General features: G+C 37.6%; 1 protein-coding gene across 2 annotated transcripts in view; it reads right to left on the bottom strand.

Moving 5' to 3' along the window:
• Window positions 1-399: 399 nt before the first annotated feature.
• The window catches only part of cntnap3 (contactin associated protein family member 3), a 193,344-nt gene continuing 168,837 nt past the window's right edge, over window positions 400-24,906 (bottom strand). Inside the window, exons 20-24 of one of the 2 annotated variants that reach the window (XM_056261574.1) lie at window positions 21,382-21,515; window positions 15,611-15,698; window positions 7,439-7,657; window positions 5,885-5,956; window positions 400-1,143 (exon numbers count right to left, since the gene is read on the bottom strand). In XM_056261574.1, coding sequence (XP_056117549.1) covers window positions 947-1,143; window positions 5,885-5,956; window positions 7,439-7,657; window positions 15,611-15,698; window positions 21,382-21,515 — 710 coding nt within the window. In that variant the 3' untranslated portion in view covers window positions 400-946. The remainder of the gene's footprint in view (window positions 1,144-5,884; window positions 5,957-7,438; window positions 7,658-15,610; window positions 15,699-21,381; window positions 21,516-24,906) is intronic. The other variant, XM_056261576.1, reaches the window with a different exon arrangement.

Genomic DNA, 24,906 nt, shown 5'->3' with positions numbered 1-24,906 from the left:
AGCGCTCCCAGTGTGTTTGGGAAATGTCCCGCCCCTTACCATAACCGCCAGTTTCAACACACTACTAACTCACTCAACCAGGCCCCGCCCCTTTATTCTGCGTATGAATTATTTAAATGAGGAATATTGTGACGTGTTCGTTCCCGGAAGAAACTCAAGACTACAATGGAGGCGTTTCAGGGAGTTCAGAAACACTGACACTGAATAACTCCCTTTTTCATGCTCAAACAGCAACTTTACACACTAAAGAAAGGTGTAAAAAAGCATAATAGGACCCCTTTAAATTTTTTTTTCTTGTGGCATTTCAAGTTTCTTTCATAAAAATCGATAGAAATACGTGAATGAATTAAGAGACAAAAAAGACTCAAGAACCAGAGACACAGCTTGTCCACAATAAACAACTGTCATAGGATGTATTTTTTTGTTCCAAATGGCAAATCATTGAGAGAAAGCACGGGAAAACGGCAAGAGTGATAAATACGGAGTGTACAGCCTTGTGCATTTCCACAAAATCTCAAGTCTTTTGCACGAACGCATGTATTCACAACAACATCACACTCGCCAACTCACATTTATTTGGATTTAGTTATACAATGACCGCTTCTTTAACTCGGTTAAACGTAATACTGAGCACTGAATCGTTCAAAGGCAGAAGGAGAAAGTGACGTTACAAAGTTTCATTTCAAAAGAATATTTACAACCAATGAATGTCATCATACACACCTTAGAAACCGTACTATTGTGCCAAATCTCTGGACAATAAATGTTTTATGTACAAAAAGGGCATAAACCGAGGGACACATCGCTCCTTTTCAGCTGCCCCGTCGGATGACAGTCTCTCGGACGGTTTCCCATAATGCACCGTGAATGTTAATGTCTCAAGACTCGACAAGGCATTTCAGTCCATTGGTTTAACTGGATTAGTCCGATACGAGGTGAAAGAGCGTCATATGAAATATTCTTTTTGGTTGTCACTGATAATGCCCTGTGAGTTTGGATCCGTGTTAAAGGGTGTTTCGGGACTGTCGTCTGTTTTTCCCGCTTTGGGCTCTTGGGTCTGAAACGTTTCTTTCCGCCGGTACAGGAGTCGTGCCATCACAGCCAGCGCGGCGAGACTCACAAATATCACGACGGCAATGACACCTGAAAAACAGCACAGTGACACACACAATAGTGAAGAGATCTAGACTCCATGACTACACTACATTTCTACATCTCTGGATGATGACACATGCGAAATGTGTGATGGTCACACTGTATGGAAGCTTGTTTGAAAAATAAAAAAAGGTTATTGCGACTTTTTATCTCACAATTCTGACTTTTTTTTCTCAAAATTGCGAGATATAAAGTCAAAATTGCGTGATATAAAGTCGCAATTGCGTGTTATAAAGTCAGAATTGCGAGATATAAAGTCAGAATTGCGAGATATAAAGTCAAAATTGATTGATATAAAGTCGCAATTGCGTGTTGTAAAGCGAGATATAAAGTCAGAATTGCGAGATATAAAGTCAAAATTGATTGATATAAAGTCGCAATTGCGTGTTGTAAAGTCAGAATTGTGAGATATAAACTATTCTGAGGGGAAAAAGTCAGTCTTTTTTTCCCTTAGAATTGGCCTGATAACTCGCAATTGCGAGTTTATATCTCACAATTCAGAGAAAAGATGTCAGAACTTCGAGATATAAACTCGCAATTATGTGTTATAAAGTCAGAATTGCGAGATGTAAACTCGCAATTGTGAGAAAAAAAGTCAGAATTGTGAGATAAAAAGTCTCAATTCTGTCTTTTCTATCGCAATTGCGACTATTTCTCAGAATTGCGACTTTATTTCTCAGAATTGCGACTTTATTTCTCAGAATTGCGACTATTTCTCAGAATTGCGACTTTATATCTCGCAATTGCGACTTTATTTTTCAGAATTGCGACTTTATTTCTCAGAATTGCGACTTTATTTCTCAGAATTGCGACTATTTCTCAGAATTGCGACTTTATATCTCGCAATTGCGACTTTATTTCTCTGAATTGCGACTTTATATCTCGCAATTGCGACTTTATTTCTTACAATTCTGACTTCATATCTCGCAATTGTGAGATAAAAAGTCGCAATTATTATTATTTTTTTATTATTCAGTGGCGGAAACAAGCTTCCATAGCACTGAGACTAACTTTTGAAAAAAAAAAAAGTTTTTAAAGTCTTTTTAAGGAAAGTAATATAAATAAAATATTGTAAATAAAAATACAAATTAATCAAGATAAATGTATATGATTTTATTATATTATATGAATACTAATAAAATATGCAATACATTTATTTACATTTAAATTAATACATATAAATAATAAATACAAATACAAATAATATACAATATGAATATATTGTATATTACTATACAATTAAATAATATAAATTAGTTAAATGAATGTATACATTGAACTAATATGCATTCATTAAATCAATATAAATTATTAATTCATTATGAAAACTGAAAGAATTCCATATATATGGTTTATGGTGATAAATCAAAATTGGATGTAATAACAGCAAAAAAAAAAAAAAAAAAAAAAAGATTTAGGGAACTTTATATAAATAACATAAAAATATGAATGTATTAATATAAATATGTTTAAATTATAAATATTTAATATTAATATTGATTGATATTATTATACATATAGAGGAAATATTTATAATAAATTAATATAAAATGTAATGAATATACAAATATATGTGTAATGAAAACTGAAGGAATTCCATATCTTTGTTTTATGGTGATGATTCAACTTTGGATAACTACTGCAAATAAAAAAGATACAAAAAACATTAAAAATTCAATCGGATGTAAATACTGCAACTATGGAAATGTATATAAATAATATCGAAATATGAATGAATTAATATAAATGTGTTAATATTATTTAAAATTAATATTCATAATATTAATTCATATTAACATACACATGTGAAGGTAAAAATATTATACATTAATATAAATGTAATGAATATACAAAAATATATAATTTGCAATGAAAACTGAAGGAATTCCATATCTTTGTTTTCTGATAAATCAACTTGGATATGGATCAATGGATAACTACTGCAAATAAAAAAATATACAAAAAATTCTAATCTTGTACTTAATGAGGTTAAATTGAATAAACGCCATAAAGCATTGAAAAGTAATCACGTAAATTGGTCATTTAGTGGCGGGTGTATTTGAGTGCCACGGACTGTTTAAACTGCAGCTGGCGGACAGTCAGAGGACTGGATCCAGACTCACGCTTCTGTCATGAACAATCGATCGTATTTTACACGCTAATCCAGCGCTGTTTCTGGACCTGTTAAATACAGACCATCAATAAGGGAGTGAAAGTTGGCAAAAGAAGCCTTGGACTGGCGCTAACCATCAGACGTGTTGTGAATGCTTCTTCGCCCTTAATTCTACTCGCTGTCAGAGCGAAACGCCTCGAAAATGTTTCTCTCCTTTGTGGCCGGTTAAGCATGGCACATTTAATTATAAAGGGTAAAAGAAATGTCTAATTGAGGCACCAAAATAAATCTCAACTCAATTTAATGCCACATTACGGTGGCTGTGAAAAGGACAAAGTGTATTCTGGATTGTAGCAGAAGCCCCTTAATCAGCAAATAATTTCTTTAAATGTTTAATTAGTTTTGGGGGCCTTTGTTAATTTCATTCTATTTACCGATAACTTTGGAGAAGTCGATGTGAATGCAGCTGTTAAATTACTGAGGGCCACGGAGAGCTTTTCTGATTAGTTTTATAGAGTCTTTTAAATGCACATGGAGCCTGAGCTTCCCAGTTCTCTTTGCATGACAAACAATCCAACGTCTTTGTCATTCAGAGCAAGTTTTCGCTCACAAAATGGAAATTCTGCCATCATTTACTCCGAAACTGAACTGTATGACTTTCTTTCTTCCCGTTGAGCACAAAAGGAGCAGTTTAGCACAATGTTGATGTTGCTCCTTTCTATACAATTTCCCTATAGGCCGGACGTTACTTTTGCCCACTGCTGAACTCTTATGCTGCATTTTTTGTCCTTTTTGGAGCTCAACCGAATAGAAAAGAGCAGGTAAACATTTCCCTTCGTCTTCCACAAAGTTCATAAAGTCAAAGTGGATTGGAACGAGTAAATGATGGGGTAACACTTTATTTTGATGGGCCCTATCCTTAGTAACTTTGCAACTACATGTCAACTAACTCTCATTAGAGTATTAGTAGACTGTCTGCTTAATATCTGCCAACTCTTTATTGTGATGCTCCTCCAACAGACAGTCTACTGACTAAAAGTAACTTTGCAACTACATGTCAACTTATTCTATCCCTAACCTTACCAGTCTACTAATACTCTACTAACACTATAGTGAGATGTAGGTGCAACGTTAGGCCGTGTGTCCACCAAAGCGTTTTTCCACGCGCCCGGCGTATGTTTTCAATTGGTTTCAATGGGAGCGTTGCGTTTTTTAAACACCATGGGTCTCATTCATGAAACCCGAGCAGAACGAATTTTTGTGTAAATCGTGTGTAAAGTGGTTCTGGCGTAAATTTTCGGATTCATTAAAATGTTCGTATTCTCCAAATGTTAGTACACAAGAAATCTACACCTGCTCCCAGCCACGCGTAAATAGTGCACTTAACACCCGAACGTTTTGCTCATTAATAAGGCTGCATTTTAATTCACCTTAATCGGGTACATATTTGCACAGCATTTTGAAAAAATATTATATATAGTAATAACATACGGTTTTTCTTATTATGAGAGCCAGTAATAGCATCTGCGATGGTGGTCCTTCTCCAGTTTGAATACTATTTTTGTGAAGTGAACTAATTCGTTTTTTGCTCTCAAGCTTAATGTCGAACCATTTTCTTCTCACTTCTGGGAATGTTCGATTAACAGATGAAACTCCATTAACTGCATCTGTAATGCTGCCAAGCTTCTTTTTTTTAGGACCCGATACGCCACTATGTAGGCTACGCTTGAAAATAAAATGTGGCGTTTTGAATGAACTTCTGATAATAAAACTTCAATTTCTGCATCTGAGAAATTCTTTTTTTTCATTCGCATTCATGTCATATGATGCCCATATATAGTTGTCAGTCGGATTTAATGGGCGGGATTTATGGTAATTGAGAATGAACGTGCACGCGCATCCCATTTACGACTGATTGGAATTCATTAACACACACACACATTTCACTTTCACATCTGACGTTTACGAAGTATTTGTGAATCAGGAGAAGAGTTTTCGGGAAGGTCTCTTTACGCGCAAATCACTCGCATATTTACGAATGTTTCATGAATGAGACCCCATGAGCGTAACGAGGCGCTGAGCGTTTTTTTCACGCTGAAGCGATGAGAGCTCGGTGTTTTTACAGGTCGCCGAGAGTTGAAAAATTTTCAACTTTGGATAAAACGCAGCGCTCATCACTGTCACTTTTTACCCAACCGTCCAATCACAGTGGAGGAGGGGCGGGACTTATACCACACCGACCAACTGTCACAACATTCTTTCTGTACAACGACATCAACCAGCAGAGCAAACCGAACAAAATGGATGAAAAATGTTTTTAGTATGAAACACATTATCTGCGAAATCAGTTACAAGTAAACTGTGCTGCGGATATTCTGTATCATAGCAACGAAACGTCGCAACAGAAAAAACACTTTGGTGGACACACGGCCTAACTTATAGTCAACTGAATGTGTTAAAGGGACCATCCAAATAAAGTGAAACCAATGATGGTTTGGGGGATTTGTTCCAGGAGCAAGACAAAGTCGATATGAGCAAAAAGCAGGCAAATAATAATGAATGAAATGAGAAAAGATGAGGAACGGAGTATTTCTCTGAAGCATAACATCCATTTACCTCCGATCAAAGCCGAGTCGCTGTTGATAGCATTGACTATGGGCTCGCCCGCACCTACTGTACCCACATGATCTACAGCAGAGGAAGAGAGACAGACAGATCATCAGCAGGATTGAAGAGCTTATCGCTCGCAGGTCGCGGCTCATTGAATACATGCAGCACCAAAGCAGAAATGATTATGCAAATGAAGGTCTTTCTCACGCAGATTAATACAGTGATCAGCCTTTACGATCATTATTGCTCTAATTGAATTAGCACTGCGGATGGATTCAGTGAGCCAGCGACCAAAGTTTGCTGAAATTCCACTTTCAGGAGGAATCTGGGCAGAAAGACTGAACAAACTAAGGAGAAGTTTGGAAAAGAAAGTCAGAGGAAGATATAGATGCCAGAGAGAGAGAGAGAGTGCGCTCTTGTACCTCAAAGTGTTTTATTCAATATAAACATGTCAACGGTTTAACTAACTATAACCAAGATTCAAACTGTTGCTCTGCTAGTATCAATAGCAGAAAAACTGAAAGTTTAAATTTAGAGTTTTATTGATTTTCTTTTTTATTGACCTTCCACTATTAGTACAGGTTCTTAAAGACAATTGTCATTAAAAACACTGTATTTTTTTGCTGTTACAATGACACATCAGTACTAGACCAAAAATTTCAAATGGACGAAAATATACAAATGAATAATCTAAAATCTAATTCAAAACTAAATTCTATAACCCACAATCATTTAGGAGTCTGTACATTCAATGACAAGCAAAATTGGGTTTGCACTGAAGTTCCTGCATTCATGTACTTGTGTAGAGTTTAATCGATAGTTTAAACGTTGGGTTGATATCTACTCAATTCACTAAAACATTATTTATTAATCCATTGGCAAAGGCTCTTGGGACTGACACAAGGATTATCGGTCGATGTTGATCTATAAAAGACCAAATATCAAGCGATTAATTGGCTTGACCAATGAACCAATTGATTCATTAGTACCCGTCCACTTTTTCAGCGGCGGTGGTTGCCGGAGTATTTTTCCCACTTATTTTTTCCTTGGAGATTTTGAAAAATTCTTCATTAAAGCATTATAAGCCATAAACCAAATCACAACATAGACAAACATACAAAACTGTGTATTTAATGGCTTTAACAAGGGAAATAACAAGGGGAAAAAACATCTATGGAGGAATATAAAACTATATATTTAAAGATGGTCATTATGTATATAGAAACAATTGATTTTACATGTATTGCAAAAATATACTATATATACACACAAATATTTAAGTAGTCTGTGGGCGATTATTTTATATTCGCAGTGTTTCATGGGATTCTCTGCAGAATTATGGGTAATGTAGTTTTTCATCAGGAATTCTGTTGTTGAACAACTAAAGCATTTACCATTGATTAGCAACCTTGTAGCTCACAGTAGGCCTTTAAGTTGTTGTTAAAAATCAATTCCCCTGGAGAAAATGAATGGGATTTTTACTTCCGGACTGTTATGTTGTATAACTAGGGCAAACGGCGCTGTTTTCAAACTAGTGGTCGACAGTTTTGCTGGCTTTACCTGTGAGAGAATGAGTGGTCTCAGCTGCGTAGGGGTTTGTCGGTAAAGACGAGCCACAGCTGGATTCGGTCAGAGGTCCGGTGACTATGACAGGACTCGTGTCTGGATACAGCAGGGCCGCTTTCAACGGAGAGATGGAGTTAAACTGGACCACAGACAGACAGCCAGTGAAGCCCAGAGCGTTCAGGCGGCCGATCTCTGGATCCACTTCACCAGATTCTGCAAAGGCATTCAATGAGATCTCAATAATATCTTCTCAAAGCTAATGGAAGCTTTTCTGCTTCTCCTGAAAAAAAGACCCCAATGATCTCTGACGTGACTCATCTAGAGTTTCAGAAGGGATCTCAATATCTCTAAATACACGAGACACCAAAGTCTGCAATATAAAGACGCAGATCTCAAAAATATATCAATTGTTTCTTTCGTATCGCAATTAAATGGAGATCTAATAAAAATGTTTGATCCAGTCACTGCTTTTTAGGTGTTTCTCTTGAGAAAAAGACACCAATGATCTCACATGTGTCTCCTCTAGAGTTTCAGAAGAGATCTAAATATCTCAGACTGGACCAAGATACTACAATATAAAGTAAAAGATCTCAAAATATTTCAATTTCTTCTCTCAGATAGCAATTACCCAGCTAATGAAAATGTACTAAGATTGTTTTTAGTAATGTTCCTATTAACTTGTGAAAATGTTATTTCTGAGTGTTCTATGAACGTTCAATATATATATATATATATATATTAAATGTTTCAAAAACATTCTATTCTTGATTATAGTTAAGGAAACATTACATTTGATCATTCTGTAAACACTTTGGGAATGTTACATTTCAACTAACATACAGTTCTCTGAAACAAGTTGTAACATTTAATACATACATCCATACAATACAAAATGTTGGGTTGTTTCAACCCATGTTTTGAGTCCAATAACCCAAGTTTTGGGTTTAAAAATGTAATATAACTTTTTTTACTTAATGGTAGGGTTTGTCCATATTTGACCCCAAACAACCCAACATTTTTTAAGAGTGTACAATGTTTCAGAAAAAAACCCAATCTATAAACGTTTTTGTGCTAAAAATTTGAGAACATTATTATAGACCAGATAACTTTAAACAAACATTCAAATGATGTTACTGGAAGAATGTTTGTTCATAACTTTAGATAACTTTAGCACAATGTTAGCCTAAGTTCTGTAAACATCATGGATTAATGGAGGTCTAATGGAAACTTTTGGTAAAGTTTTCTGCTCCTCAGATGTTCCTAATGAGAAACAGAGCCCAATGATCCCACACGCGTCTCCTCTAGAGCTTCAGACGAGATCTGCAATCAAAAGTCAGAGATCTCATTATGAACTCAAATATTTCTCCTTAAATTCCAAAGACCAAATGATCTGAGCTCTTCCACATTCACTTTATAGACAATATGTCAGCTATTGATTCATTTCTATTTTGTTTCTTCTAAGGAAACCCAGGAGAAACATCTGAAACAAACGTAATCAATACATAACTTGTGAACTCCATTAAGCTTGGAAAGAGCAACCACTGAGCAACAATATTCTTCCCAGCATGCTTTCTCACACCCTCGGCAACCAGATACACTACAAGTCTCACTTCAAGCGTACACTAGCAACACGGAGAGCGACGACTGAACACAAAACCATGCGATTTAGCTTTTGTGCAGGACATCTCGAGCGAAAACCGCATGTCGCAATCCATTCCACAGCAACGGCAGAGAATTGAACACATCAAGCCTGATAAAAGTCCTTTTATTCAGATATTGAGCCAGAGGCGACTCAATGGTCCATGGGCAGTAAAAAACATGATGCGTTTGACAAATAAACATGTCCATGAACATTTTTCTTTATTCAACATCAAGATTTAAAGGGTTAGTTCACCCAAAAATGAAAATGATATCATTAATGACTCGCCCTCATGTTGTTCCCGTAAGACCTCCGTTCATCTTCAGAACACAGTTTAAGATATTTTAGATTTAGTCCGAGAGCTTTCTGTCCCTCCATTGTAAATGTATGTACGGTATACTGTCCTTGTCCAGAAAGGAGATAAAGACGTCATCAAAGTAGTCCATGTGACATCAGTGGGTTAGTTAGAATGTTTTGAAGCATCGAAAATACATTTTGGGCCAAAAATATCAAAAACTATGCCTTTATTCAGCATTGTATTGTCTTCCGGTTCTGTTGTGGATCCGCGTTCAGTGGCGCCGCTGACGTAAGACGCTGCTGACGTGTGTCTGGTGTGTGTGTGTGTGTGTGTTCTGGTTCTGTTGTGGATCCGCGTTCAGTGCCGCTGCTGACGTAAGACGCTGCTGACGTGTGTCTGGTGTGTGTGTGTGTGTGTGTGTATTCTGGTTCTGTTGTGGATCCGCGTTCAGTGCCGCTGCTGACGTAAGACGCTGCTGACGTGTGTCTGGTGTGTGTGTGTGTGTGTGTATTCCGGTTCTGTTGTGGATCCGCGTTCAGTGCCGCTGCTGACGTAAGACGCTGCTGACGTGTGTCTGGTGTGTGTGTGTGTGTGTGTGTATTCTGGTTCTGTTGTGGATCCGCGTTCAGTGCCGCTGCTGACGTAAGACGCTGCTGACGTGTGTCTGGTGTGTGTGTGTGTGTGTGTATTCCGGTTCTGTTGTGGATCCGCGTTCAGTGCCGCTGCTGACGTAAGACGCTGCTGACGTGTGTCTGGTGTGTGTGTGTGTGTATTCGGGCTCTGTTGTGGATCCGCGTTCAGTGCCGCTGCTGACGTAAGACGCTGCTGACGTGTGTCTGGTGTGTGTGTGTGTGTATTCGGGCTCTGTTGTGGATCCGCGTTCAGTGCCGCTGCTGACGTAAGACGCTGCTGACGTGTGTCTGGTGTGTGTGTGTGTGTATTCGGGCTCTGTTGTGGATCCGCGTTCAGTGCCGCTGCTGACGTAAGACGCTGCTGACGTGTGTCTGGTGTGTGTGTGTGTGTATTCTGGTTCTGTTGTGGATCCGCGTTCAGTGCCGCTGCTGACGTAAGACGCTGCTGACGTGTGTCTGGTGTGTGTGTGTGTGTATTCGGGCTCTGTTGTGGATCCGCGTTCAGTGCCGCTGCTGACGTAAGATGCTGCTGACGTGTGTCTGGTGTGTGTGTGTGTGTGTGTATTCCGGTTCTGTTGTGGATCCGCGTTCAGTGCCGCTGCTGACGTAAGACGCTGCTGACGTGTGTCTGGTGTGTGTGTGTGTGTGTGTGTATTCTGGTTCTGTTGTGGATCCGCGTTCAGTGCCGCTGCTGACGTAAGACGCTGCTGACGTGTGTCTGGTGTGTGTGTGTGTGTGTGTATTCCAGTTCTGTTGTGGATCCGCGTTCAGTGCCGCTGCTGACGTAAGACGCTGCTGACGTGTGTCTGGTGTGTGTGTGTGTGTATTCGGGCTCTGTTGTGGATCCGCGTTCAGTGCCGCTGCTGACGTAAGACGCTGCTGACGTGTGTCTGGTGTGTGTGTGTGTGTATTCGGGCTCTGTTGTGGATCCGCGTTCAGTGCCGCTGCTGACGTAAGACGCTGCTGACGTGTGTCTGGTGTGTGTGTGTGTGTATTCTGGTTCTGTTGTGGATCCGCGTTCAGTGCCGCTGCTGACGTAAGACGCTGCTGACGTGTGTCTGGTGTGTGTGTGTGTGTATTCGGGCTCTGTTGTGGATCCGCGTTCAGTGCCGCTGCTGACGTAAGACGCTGCTGACGTGTGTCTGGTGTGTGTGTGTGTGTATTCTGGTTCTGTTGTGGATCCGCGTTCAGTGCCGCTGCTGACGTAAGACGCTGCTGACGTGTGTCTGGTGTGTGTGTGTGTGTATTCGGGCTCTGTTGTGGATCCGCGTTCAGTGCCGCTGCTGACGTAAGATGCTGCTGACGTGTGACTGGTGTCTAATGACTCAATTGGTTCATTGGTCAAGCCAATTAATCGCTTGATATCTGGTTTTTTTTTTTTTTAGATAGCAGCCAGACGTTCGGTTGAATAACTGTTCGTCTGTTATAGGACAACTCGCTCTACGTTTATTTAAAATGAACAGCAAGACAGCTAGAAGTGAATGTGCTTTCCATTAAATGAAGCCTAAAAAAAAAAAAAAAAAAAAAAAAACCTTGCAATGAACGTGCTTTGTTTTAAATAAATCACACACAGTAAACAAAACCTTAACAAAAAAACTTTGCAATGAACTTTGCAATTTAGACGCGCAAACTGCGTGCCGGTGCGGTGAGACGTAGCCTAGATGCTCGGGCAGATTCGGCTTGAAGTCGTTCATCCTCGGATGCGGCGTCGCGCGCGCTGTTACAAAAAAAAGCCGTGCACACAGCCAAGCGAAATGGGGTCTTCCGCACCCAACTCGTCATTTTGCCGCACGCACCTTCACGCTCGTGCGGACGCGTCGAATATAAACAAGGCTTCTCCGTGTCAGCGCGCGCTCTGATCGGTAAAGGTGCACAGACCTCTCCCAAATCATCTCCAGCAGTAGCAGCCTCTGAAGCAGCACTAACTCCGCCTCCGTTTCCCTCGTAAGACGATATATTAGTATTTAAACATTCTCTATGATAAAAAAAATGTTTGTAAAAAATATTTTAATAGCATGGGTTTGGCGGTTATAGAGTTCCAATGACGGTGTTCAACTATAACCGTCGGTCTCACGGTTATATAATAACACCCCTATTGGTTACATAACACTTCCCTACTATTCGACTATGAGCTTCATAGTCGAATCAGACCTCTCCGAATCGAATCGTCGAATCCTCGACTATTAGAAGTCAGCCCTTTTTCCCTGTGAATTTTTTACTGATTTTTAAAAATGAATTCATTTTGTTAATAATATTTCAAGATGAACACTTACTGGACTGAAGCAACTTATGTTAACTTGATTATCCATAGAAAAATCATGATACAATGTGAGTATCAAATATGATCCATCAGGATTTTGAGAATCTCTCAATCATCATTGTATTGCATTATATTTTGAAACTTTGATCATAATTAAGCATTTAAACCATCTAAGACCTATTATTGTGAGATATAGAGTGACAAATGATATTTACAATATAAATATCATATAAATATCAGCATCTGCACCAAATTGCATATTTTTGCTCAGTTTGGGATTTTGAATAAAATTGAGGTGTTTTCATCTCCATATTTTCACTATATCATACTATAAGAGTCATAAAAGCCTGATGCATCAAATATGATCAACAAAAAATATTTTTTATATTTAAAGGTCCAATAAACTTGCATAAAAAAACAGATTTTTCTGACTATTATTTCATATGTCAGGCTTTACATTGAAATTTGAGAATGTCTTAGTATTTTGTGTGTCTCTCTTTTGACACGAACCAAACCTGATGATCATGTTCTCCAGCACGATTTGAACATCTGTTCGGCATCATTTCAGCTTTGAACGGGCCTGTACTGGTCTAATATTAATCTTCAGGAGCTCCATGCAGGTTTCACATTTGATTTAGTTTTCATTACAAGTCGATTTCTGGGCGTGATCGATAGTGTTTGCTGGAAATGACACACAGCCCACTGTCAGCGACACACTATCTGAAGGGTTACAGCAAATGCGTTTCATGTCACATGTTCATAAGGTCATATGAACGCACAGGCTGCCACATGAGAATGTTTCTCTCCATAAAGCGCCGCCAACCTCGACCTGTACGACATTACAACGAGATTGAACTAATGTAATTCAGCTCATGAGCATCTCTAGGTAACTAGAAACAGTATAAAACATTATAAACCATCCATCATCACTGATAAGCAACCATAAAAACCTCTTTATTTTCTTCATATCTGTAAACCCTGCCAGTAAACCTTACAAAAAGATCATTTCCAAAAGTCACCATAAAATAAGTAATTACATTTGTGCAGTCTTTAGGACATTACGATTTTTTTGTCATGCAGTTATAAAAATTATCCTGAATAAAAATGTTTTATTAAAATCAGCAAAATCAAAGGCAGTATAACAAATACTACAATGCAGTATTTAAATAAAAAAAAAAATATTATTTTCACATTTCAGTTCAAAATATTATATTCAAAATATTTTGCACTGAAATGAGAATTTAGCAGCAATTTATGCTACTAAAGTGTCATGAGAATAATGTCACAATGCAAAAAAAAAAAAAAAAAAAAAAAGTCCTAAAGCTCCTAATAGTTTTTTTTAATGCAAATTATCTTTATGAGATTCAGGCTGCAAGCTTCATATTTTTAAACTTCTGCTGTATTATTTATTAACTGAATGTTTTATTCATCTATTTGGGTTTCATGACTAGAAAGTTGTGTGCTTCAGGTCCTATTTATAGACATAAAAAAATCATCCTGACCTATTTCCCGTCCCCCACACACGACAATAATAACAAGTAAAGTCAATATTAGTCTTATCTGAAGTAAATAGGACAAAGCGTACTCTATTCACACACAGGCTGAAGAGTTCGCCTGACCGAACAAACACACTCCTGATGCTTCCGCTTCCTCCAGACATTTCAGCATATATGATGGCTAGAAAACCTCTAACAGGAATATAATAATATATAGCCACTTACAGTAACTGACCTTCTGCATTGTACGTGATTCAGAGACATTTCCTCGATGTTCAAACTAGAATATTTCTGCTTACTGAACAGGATTTACAGTGTGTAAGACTTTTGGTTTTTGCTCATTTATTTTAATGCCGGATACACACTGGATTTACACTCACCTAAAGGATTATTAGGAACACCATACTAATACTGTGTTTGACCCCCTTTCGCCTTCAGAATTGACTTAATTCTACGTGGCATTGATTCAACAAGGTGCTGAAAGCATTCTTTAGAAATGTTGGCCCATATTGATAGGATAGCATCTTGCAGTTGATGGAGATTTGTGGGATGCACATCCAGGGCACGAAGCTCCCGTTCCACCACATCCCAAAGATGCTCTATTGGGTTGAGATCTGGTGACTGTGGGGGCCATTTTAGTACAGTGAACTCATTGTCATGTTCAAGAAACCAATTTGAAATGGTTCGAGCTTTGTGATTATCCTGCTGGAAGTAGCCATCAGAGGATGGGTACATGGTGGCCATAAAGGGATGGACATGGTCAGAAACAATGCTCAGGTAGGCCGTGGCATTTAAACGATGCCCAATTGGCACTAAGGGGCCTAAAGTGTGCCAAGAAAACATCCCCCACACCATTACACCACCACCACCAGCCTGCACAGTGGTAACAAGGCATGATGGATCCATGTTCTCATTCTGTTTACGCCAAATTCTGACTCTACCATCTGAATGTCTCAACAGAAATCGAGACTCATCAGACCAGGCAACATTTTTCCAGTCTTCAACTGTCCAATTTTGGTGAGCTCTTGCAAATTGTAGCCTCTTTTTCCTATTTGTAGTGGAGATGAGTGGTACCCGGTGGGGTCTTCTGCTGTTGAAGCCCATCCGCCTCAAGGTTGTGCGTGTTGTGGCTTCACAAATGCTTTGCTGCATACCTCGGTTGTAACGAGTGGTTATTTAAGTCAAAGTTGCTCTTCTATCAGCTTGAATCAGTCGGCCCATTCTCCTCTGACCTCTAGCATCAACAAGGCATTTTCTGGCACCAACAACCATGCCACGCTCAAAATTGCTTAAATCACCTTTCTTTCCCATTCTGAGATTCAGTTTGGAGTTCAGGAGATTGTCTTGACCAGGACCACACCCCTAAATGCATTGAAGCAACTGCCATGTGATTGGTTGATTAGATAATTGCATTAATGAGAAATTGAACAGGTGTTCCTAATAATCCTTTAGGTGAGTCTATAATGGTTGTTTATGACTGTTGCTTGCCAGACTGTACGGACATGATCCCTGCTGTAAGCCATGTCACACTGTAGGATCTCAGTTGTCATTTTGATCATGGCTTGTCTTGAACAGAAAAACTTCGGCACTGGCAGAATTTCATTGGAGGTAAAATTTGATCGCAATGGTCATTAATCGACTCAACATGTCAAACTAGCAATCAAAGACTACAGATTTTGTCCTGGGATCAGAGGAATCTTTTAGGATTCGCAAAATTCCCCAAAAATTGAAATGGCCAAAACCGTACAGTGTCAAAATCATATACTTTTTCCAATCCTAAAAATCATATTTTTCAAAATCCCCTAATATTCCAGGTGACCGTTGACAGTGATTTTACTCACCGAGCACTTTTCCGATGACAATAGATTTGATGGCGTTGAATTCAGTGTCTGATGTTAGATTGAAATCTTCTTTTGCATGCTGATCGACCTATAAAAGATGCAACAAGCCACAGTTAAAATTTGTTTGTGCATTGAGTAAAAACGTTTTTCAGCATCATGTTTATTCATAGCAAGGTCATATTCGTCTGGAAGCGTTTGAATTAAAACTGCTCATCAAAGCAACCATAAAACACAATACTGCTGGCTGATTCAAAAGCAGAGGATGTGCTCCGGTCCGGCCATGTGTTTGCATTTAAAGTGTGATCATTGCGACGGTTCAGACTAAGTGCTGAGGTCACGGACAGATCCGCGCTCCCGCCACGACCTGCATTGACTGGTATTGAGCAGCACGTGTCACGCATCAGGGCTGCAGTGCTCCTAATCCTCCATGTCATCAAGTCCTACATTTCAGACTCATCAATCAATATATGCATTACCGTTTAATATTTAGATGTATATGGTAGCCGTTTAGAAAGAGATTTAAGGAAAATTCTGGGATATTATCAACTTATTTACAGACATTTCTTTAGTCATTTCTTGACATTTCTTTTCATACTCTTCCCAAACTTTTCTGAAAGGTTTTGTTTAAATGATCCATAATCCAAATAAATATGCACTAATTTGCATACATTCTCAGAACATAAACCTGAACATTGATTTTGGAAACACACCATAAATCATAAAATACTGTCAACAGCCAGACATGTTTTTAGGAATAAAATGTTTTATAAATCAGGCGAATGATGAACAAACCCCTCATTAAAAACCTTCCAAAAATAGATAGGAATTGTAAAGTGTAAAATGTGGTGTATGTGCTACTGTGTAAGTGCTACTGTCACAATCCCTGTACTGTCTTGTGCTTTGTAGGACTTTTATGTTGAAGTGTATTCTTTGTTCACTTCCTGTGTTTGGTTCCCGTTTTGCCTTGTACCTTGTTTGTCACCTTAGTTACCCTCGTTCCCATGACATCAATCACCCTCAACTGTCCCTTGTTAACCTGTGTATTTAACCCTCTGTGCATCAGCTGTTGTGTGTCAGTCATTGCTCCTGTATGTGTGTTCCTGTTGCTGCTCCCCTGTCTTCTGTGTGGATTATTCTCTTGCTCTTGGACTGGATTATCTGTGTTTCTCAAATGAACTGGTGCTTGCAACTGGATTCTCTCTCCCATTCTTTGTCCCTGCTCACATGGAACAACATTTTGAGAAAATGGCCTTTAAGGCGAGACACGGCAGGCAAAAACATCGATTTCTCATGCAGTGATCAGTTTTGAGATGTTGGGCTAGTTTACTCCTACAATATGTGTTCTTTCAAGCTGCTACAAAGAAAACGTTGAAAATATACATTAAGATGTTTATTTTATTACATTTTGTTTACTTGCGGCAGTAAATGTCTCCCGAATTTACCAAGAAGTTAGCATTCCAACGCGTCATGACCGGTATCGTTGTAAAGCTCTGAGTCTCCTGCACAACGCTATGTAACCCAAATATGGGCATTTCCTTTCTATCAGTAACCAATCGTGAATGTCCAAAGGGTGATTTAAAGCTAATGACGAAATCTCATTGGCTACTGCTGGTTTCTGCTAACGTGATTCGCTCAGACGCATCACGTGGTGTACTCTATATGTTAATTCATTGAGTTTCTGCAGTTGTAGGCCTTATATGCCTGCCATGTTATTAAATAATCAGTTTTCATGCACTGTAAAAAGTGAAACATTGGATTAACCTAATAAAATTGAAGTAACCATTCACAATAAAGATTTTACATTGGCCTAATGTTCAGAAACCATTCAGTTCAAACTAATTTTCTGCATTTCATGCAAACTCTTTTCTGAATTTGTTGTAAATCAATATTTTAAATTGGCTTAAATGGAAAAAAGAAGGTTTTTAACAGACTTGATTTCATGCAAACTCTTTTCTGAATTTGGTGTAAATCATTATTTTAAATTGGCTTAAATAAAAAAAAGTGTTTTTAGCAGACTTGATCTAAATTGAGTTTTCTTCAATCTGAAATATTCATTCCAAATAATACAAAAGGCTTCACAATTGGCATAACATCAATGAGTCAGATCAAACGTTCTTTTAAATATTTATTAAGTCTTGAATGAAAATCACTGTTTTTAAGATTAGACTCTTTTTTGGCAAAACAAACTTACACTTGTAATTCTTAGACAGTTCAAGTAATCAGTTCATTTCAAATTGAATTTCATATATAGCAGTATTAAAATGTGAATATATCATAAGAACAATAATAAGAAAAAAGAACAAATACCTAAAAACAATTGGTCTGGTTCTCTCAGAAATTTTTGTCAGAAGAAATAAATGTAAATCAAATACAAAACATAGATATTGCCACATTCAGTAAACAACAAACAACTACTGAACTACTATTACGATGTAGTTGAGACTGGGGTAAAGGCGTTTCTCCCATCCTGTGTGTGTGTTCATCAAAGTACTGAAATGGAGGCTGTCAGTCATTCATTGACAATGCAGCAGAGTGCAGAGGCGACATAGTTAATTTCAGTTCTTTTGGAAATTTGAGGTTTAGCACATGCAGTCCAAATAAAACTGTTACAGCAGCTGCAGTTGAGGGCACGTTACTGAGGACCTCTGTGCTCTCAATGCTCTCACTGATGAAGATGGCCATTGGTTGCTCCGGCTATCACCTGGCATATCCTGGCGAGACAATACATAGTAATGAATAAAGAGTGCTAACCAAACAGTTGATGGAGTATCTCAGAAAATTAAAATATCACATATAACCAATAAAAACAAGGATTTGTAATACAGAATGTATGCCTTAAGAAAAGCATTTTCATGTTCAGTCAGTAATTGGTTGGAACACTATTTTTTCCACGTCAGTAATTGTTTGGAACACTATTTGTGGAACCACTATGAGTGGTTGGTAGCACTGTTGCCGTCTTTTATTTTTTGGGTACAGATCTCGTAGCCTAGGCTGCCTACAGACGCGTTTTTTTTTTTTTTTTTTGACGGCCTGCTTATGGGGCGTGCAGTTAGCGGATCATGAGGATGAATGATCATTTATGTTTGTGCCTGCAATCGCTGATACAACCTTTAAAACAACCTGGGCATTCAGCTGTGCCACATGCAGATTGCCTCCATACTGATGCAGCAATTCAAGCAAAAGGAGGCCAAAATACCAGGTATTTAGTGCATATACGTGAACATAGCTATAAGCTGCAATCAACAGAAGTAGCACAAATAATTGCGTGAAATATATATATATATAATGCATGAGTTACACTTTTTTGTAACTTTTTTTTCTCAAATTACTGAACTTAGACTACATTCTAATTTTTTGTATGTACTGTATGTACAGTATGGAAGTATGTGCGTGGATTGCTGAGCGATGTACGTACCTGAATTTTCTTGATGAGATGGTGAACAGATTCACCAAAGCAGATGAATAAACATTTAAGAACTGATTCCCTCCTTGTGTTGTCCACGACCTGAACAAAATGCATTCATTAAAATAACATGCTCCTTTTTTATCACATACAGTAGAAATACGGTTTGAAAAAGACAAAGTATAATGAAACATGATAAAAAATTTGACCATTCATCATGGAGCATTTTTTTTTATAATGCCATGCCTGCCTGACACATTTAGAACACATTTAGCCTAAAGGTGCAAAAAGCTCACAATGTTAGTGTTAGGGGCATCATGCTCAGTATAAATCACTGTTTTATAAACCATAAACAAGGTTCAAAGTAGCCCCACACTTCGTTGGTAGTATAATTAAGGTTCTAACATTTGAAACAAGGCATTGATAACTTTGTAAGTGTACATATAGTTTATTAAAAAGACTGTTTTTATTGAAACACAGTAAAGTTACCTTGACTTCTCCAATAATCATTTGCTCCTGCCCTGCAATCTGTATTGAACGCAAAAACAACTTACCCGTGTCAGTGAAGACTTGACAGACAACCAAAACTGCCCAAAACTAGGAACCATGCCAACCAAGCAGCAGCTTTCCTAAAATTCAAATCCAAACAGTCATTAATCCGTTTTAGTTTTGCAGTTTCAAAGTGTAAATTTATTTTCCTCACATTAATTTCCGCCTTCGCAAATTTAATACATAAAACATAACGTTATAAAATCTGCGTTCATATTGAAAGCCGGGGGAGAGGCAGTTAGCCTGACTTTAAACTCTGGGCGGGAAACGTTAACGTTAAGTTGTTAGCTAGCTAACTTAAACGTCACTCCCATATTGAGGTGATTCATTTAACGTTAGCAGCTAATTGTCGTTACTCAAAACTCAGTCATGAATACATCGTTTTTTTAACAACATTCATCATTTTTTCCTTTCATAATATCCATTCAATCGGTCTAACGGTATATAATCTTAAGTTCTTGGATTTCCCTGGAAAATCGTTAGCACCTAGCTGTAAAATGGCGCGTTAACGCTACTTACCACTATAATGTCAAAATGAATGTTATAATAACTTCTAATCTGCGTGTCTGTTCATTAAAATGATATGACGTTAATACTTTTCAAGTATTTAAATGCTGAATGGTACCCCCTTACCTGACAAACGTGTCCTGTTCGCTTCGCGTTGTTCAACAGATGACTCTCCGACTTCTGCGCTCGGTCTCTTCTAGAACCTTCTCTCGAGTTTTCACGTGTGCGCATGCGCAAACCATGCTTTATCTAATAAAAGTCGTTTGATCGAATGTATAATTTAAAATTCATTGTAATGTTATAATTTTATATTGTACCAATCTAAGAAAATAGACTGAAAGACACATACAAATCACAAAATGTAATTTTACTTAACAATCTAATAATTTTAGGCTATTGGAATGAAAAAAAAAAAATCAAACGAAAAACACCAATGTTTTACTTTTTACAGTGTGAGCTTGAAATATTATATAGTATTATTGCTAAGGGCCTGAGCATTTATTCTGTTTTTGAGCAATTTTTTCCAATAGAAATGTATTAAATTCCCTATTTAAATCTTTAAATGCCTTTATCTCAAAATGAGTTTTTTGTCATTCTCCAGTACAAACATCTCAGCCTATGTACACCAAACTCTCCAGTTACACACTTAGCAGTATTCTGAAGATATTTTCAGAGGGATTTGTTAATAAATCATTCCTGGCCTGATTTATGTGGCATTTTAATAAAACAAATATGGCGAAAATCGATTTTTAAAGGCTATGGACAGTATATTTAGATTTCCTAGGTAATGAAAGCATATATCCTGAAATCCCTCAGAACATTTTTTTTTTTCAACTTGTGTGTAAACAAAATGAAAAAAGAATTTTGCACCTGGCTTTATCATGTTCAGATCTATCTACCGAAAATATATGCAAAATTGCGCATATTTAATGAGATACTGCCTAATTTGCATAATTAAACATACAAATTTCAATTTTTATATATATACTTGTGTAAGTAATCAACTAAGGAAGTTTCATGGTGATATCAATTATTTAAAAATGTTACCCTATTCACCTGTATTGTCTCGCCTTAAAGATATATGTTGTCATTGAAATCTACAATGCAAATAGATAAATTGTACTAAAATAAAGACTTAAATGTATATTTGGATGTACCCCCCCCCCCTTGAAAAGGTTTAAGTTTTGGTGATGATTTCCAACCCCAGAAGCTGTTAATCTGTGTATGTTGAAAATACCCAGCATGCCCCTTTGGTGCATTTAACCCCGTCCCAGTTTGATGAGAAATGCAGAGAGATGGAGCTCCACAGTACCTGAACACTGAGCGTGTCGGCGAGTCTCTGGACGCTCACTCTGTGGAGTTGCCCGTTGGCCAGATTCCTGGCGCTGGCTCGGAAAGCCTCCGCTTCTCTGTTGTGCTGCAGTTTGTACTTGATGTCCAAATGTCCTTTACAACAGAGAGCATTTCATTTTCTAAATATCTGAGACAAACAGAACATCAAAAGCAACAGAAGCGAGCACGCTTCTGCAACTATAACGCTTCATCTTAAGAGGATTAATATTTTATCCTCTGTGAAACAAAACTGATGCCGGAATAAATTAAAAAAGCAACTTTCATCAGTTTTGGGAGGATTTAACCATCTGTATACAAACAAGACGTTTTTAAGCTGTCTTTATTAAAGGGATAGTTCACTTTGAAATTAATTTTTGGTATGTTTTAGCTTACCTCAAGGGCATCCAAGATGTAGGTGTCTTTGTTTCCGCAGTAGTTTCAATTTTGATATTTTTAGGTCAAGCCGTTCTTGTCTGTCAGTGATATAATGCAGGTCTATGGTCACCACCTCAAAGAGCATGCACAGAGAAGTCCAAATTAAACATGATTTAATGACTCGTAAATGTAAGTACACATTGATGGCCTAAGACACGAAACGAGCGGTTTGTGTGAGAAAACGAACAGTATTTATATCGTTTTTACCTCTTGTAACCACAGCCACGTCCAAGTGATCTGAGGGCGCAGGCGCTTCGGTCTGCGCAAGCGCCGGAAGTGATCTTCATTAAATCACGAGTCATTAAAACTAGTCATTAAATCATGTTTAATTTGGACTTCTCTGTGCATGCTCTTTGAGGAGGTGACCATAGACCTGCATTATATCACTGACAGACAAGAACGGCTTGACCTAAAAATATCAAAATTGAAACTACTGCGGAAACAAAGACACCTACATCTTGGATGCCCTTGAGGTAAGCTAAAACATACCAAAAATTTAATTTCAAAGTGAACTATCCCTTCAAGTTAAAACTAGATTTTTGCAGGTTTTGCATGTGACAAACAGTATTAGGTTCTGAGTGGTTTACAGCATGTTGCTCTGGATGGTCATTTCTATGCTAATGGCTCAGTTGGATTTTGCGACAATGTTTGGTGAATCTGTTAATTAATGTGAACGGACCCTCGGAAAACTGCTCGCAACAGGAACAGGAAGCTGTCAGCGCGAGCGCCAGGGTTCTGGAGGCTGTTCTAGACTTCTGGACCTTCTGCATGATTGGACTAGCAGGTGTTATTGGCACACGCTGTCTGGAAACCCAGTGTGCCGAGATGAGCCCGATCCAGAGTTTCTGCTTCTGCGGCGCGGGACGCCACAATAATCGGCATCACACATGGTACATAAAACAAGACTATTTTGGGCAACTCACTTTGACGTTTGGTTAATTAGAATAGCATTTATTTACACACTGTAATAATAACATCCATTCCAAATGTAATGATTCATTTGCAACACTGTATTCTAACCAGTTTAGTATCATTTCTATACTATTTATTAAACATATTTATTAATATTTTGACTTAGCTTTCATTTTTATATTTTTAAAGTTTGCATTTTAATTTTGTCATGTGCTTCTATTAGTTTTTTGTTTTATTTCAGTTTCGGTATAACTTAAAATTTTTTGTTTAAGACATTTTTAAGTTTCATCTAATTATTATATTTTATTTCATTTCAGCATTATTTAAACGATTAGAAAGCAAAATAAATCATAAAGAAAATGAATTTTAAATAGTTTCAGATCTACTATTTGTCAATTTTATTAGTTTTCTTTTAAATATTTAATTTTAGCTTTAATTTATTTTCATTTAAATTTGTTTTCAGTTAGTTGCCAAGGCAACATTTCAAATTTGTACGTTTTTTTTTAAGTCTAAGTTTCTCTATTAGATTACTTTTTTTTTTTCAGATTCATTTCAACGATTAGTGAACAAAAGAAACGATTTTTTTTTTTTAAAGTTTCAGATTGAGTTTTAGTTAGGGCTGCATGATTTGGGGGAAATGCAATTGCGAAATAATAAGTCAAATTGCTTGGTTCTCAAGGAAAATGCACACGCAGATTAGTGATAATGCCGAAATGTGTATTTCTCAACTCAAACTAGCAACTAAATGCACAGTGTTTTCAGATTCAAATAATATTTTTTTACAAAATTAAATAATGACATCTTTCCATTACTGCAAACTTGTTATTATCTCAATACTACAATAGTATAAAATAAATAGAACAATAAATAAGAACATTTGTATGCTCATGAAAATAAGATCTTTTTTAACATTCTGTCCAGACAAGCAGGGACATTATAGCAGGATGACATATGCTTTATAAAACTCAGTGTGCGGATCATTTTTGGTGTAAGTGTATATTGTGAAACAGAATTTTGTTAAGTTTAGTGACAACATGTTACAATGTTTACATGGTACAACGACTTGTTGGCTGTTTTTATTATTGCTTGACACAAGTTTCACGATTTCAATTCAAATCTTGTGATTTGATTCCGATCTTGATTCAAAATAGATTTATTTGGATATATATTAGGTACAGTAGATGCATGTTAATTTTTCTCAAGAAAAAAAAATATCTCGCCTAATGCTGTAAACATACAGAGAGCCCTGTCAGCTGGTATTATTTATTTATTAAAGGTTAAAAATAACAACTCAAATTAAATATGTGGTTTTTACTAGGCTACAATAACAACGTTACAATATTTTAATGATATAAGTAAAAATATAATAACACATATTTAGTCAAATACTCATGTACACTCAAATACTCCTCTCTCTATTTATAATTTGTCTAGCCAACTACCGTGCTTTCATCAAATGGCTTTCCTGAAGTACACATAACGTTATGTGATTATTCTCCAGCTGTTTTTATACCTCTTTCCGCGATTGAAAAACACTGATTGATCGATATTATGTATGAGGCATAAAGCATTCGCTAAGTTGTACTGTATCTTTCAACACACCTATTGTTCATTCATGTTTATTTACCATTAACCAGTGAAGAGTAAGAGATGTTCGGTTCACGACCACGATCTGTCACGTCACATGTACAAGCGCCGAAACGCTATTGTTTAAATTTCGTAATAAAATGGACCGAATCTGAGAGCTGAGAACTAGTGTCCTGTCATAAGTAACTCTGTCTAGTCTGTCGGTGTCAGTGTCCGAGATTTTTCTCTGCGGGAGAAAGTGGATGTGTGGCGTGAGAGTGTGTGGAAATTGTCAGTTGTGTGAGTCTCACACTGAATGAGTGAGAGTTGGCAGCCCTGCTCTCTCTCTCTCTCTCTCTCTCTCTCTCTCTCTCTCTCTCTCTCTCTCTCTCTCTCTCTCTCTCTCTCTCTCTCTCTCTCTCTCTCTCTCTCTCTCTCTCTCTCTCTCTCTCTCTCTCTCTCTCTCTCTCTCTCTCTCTCTCTCTCTCTCTCTCTCTCTCTCTCTCTCTCTCTCTCTCTCTCTGCTCAGTGTCGGTTATCTTACAGCCAAAATCTCGCCATATAACAGAGGTGGAATGTTTTCTGTGTGCGT

Source organism: Rhinichthys klamathensis, unplaced genomic scaffold (genome assembly GCF_029890125.1).
Source record: "Rhinichthys klamathensis goyatoka isolate OS25496 unplaced genomic scaffold, OSU_Roscu_1.1 h1tg000183l_1, whole genome shotgun sequence".
Lineage (NCBI taxonomy): Eukaryota > Metazoa > Chordata > Actinopteri > Cypriniformes > Leuciscidae > Rhinichthys > Rhinichthys klamathensis.
This window is presented reverse-complemented; position numbering and strand designations above follow the sequence as displayed.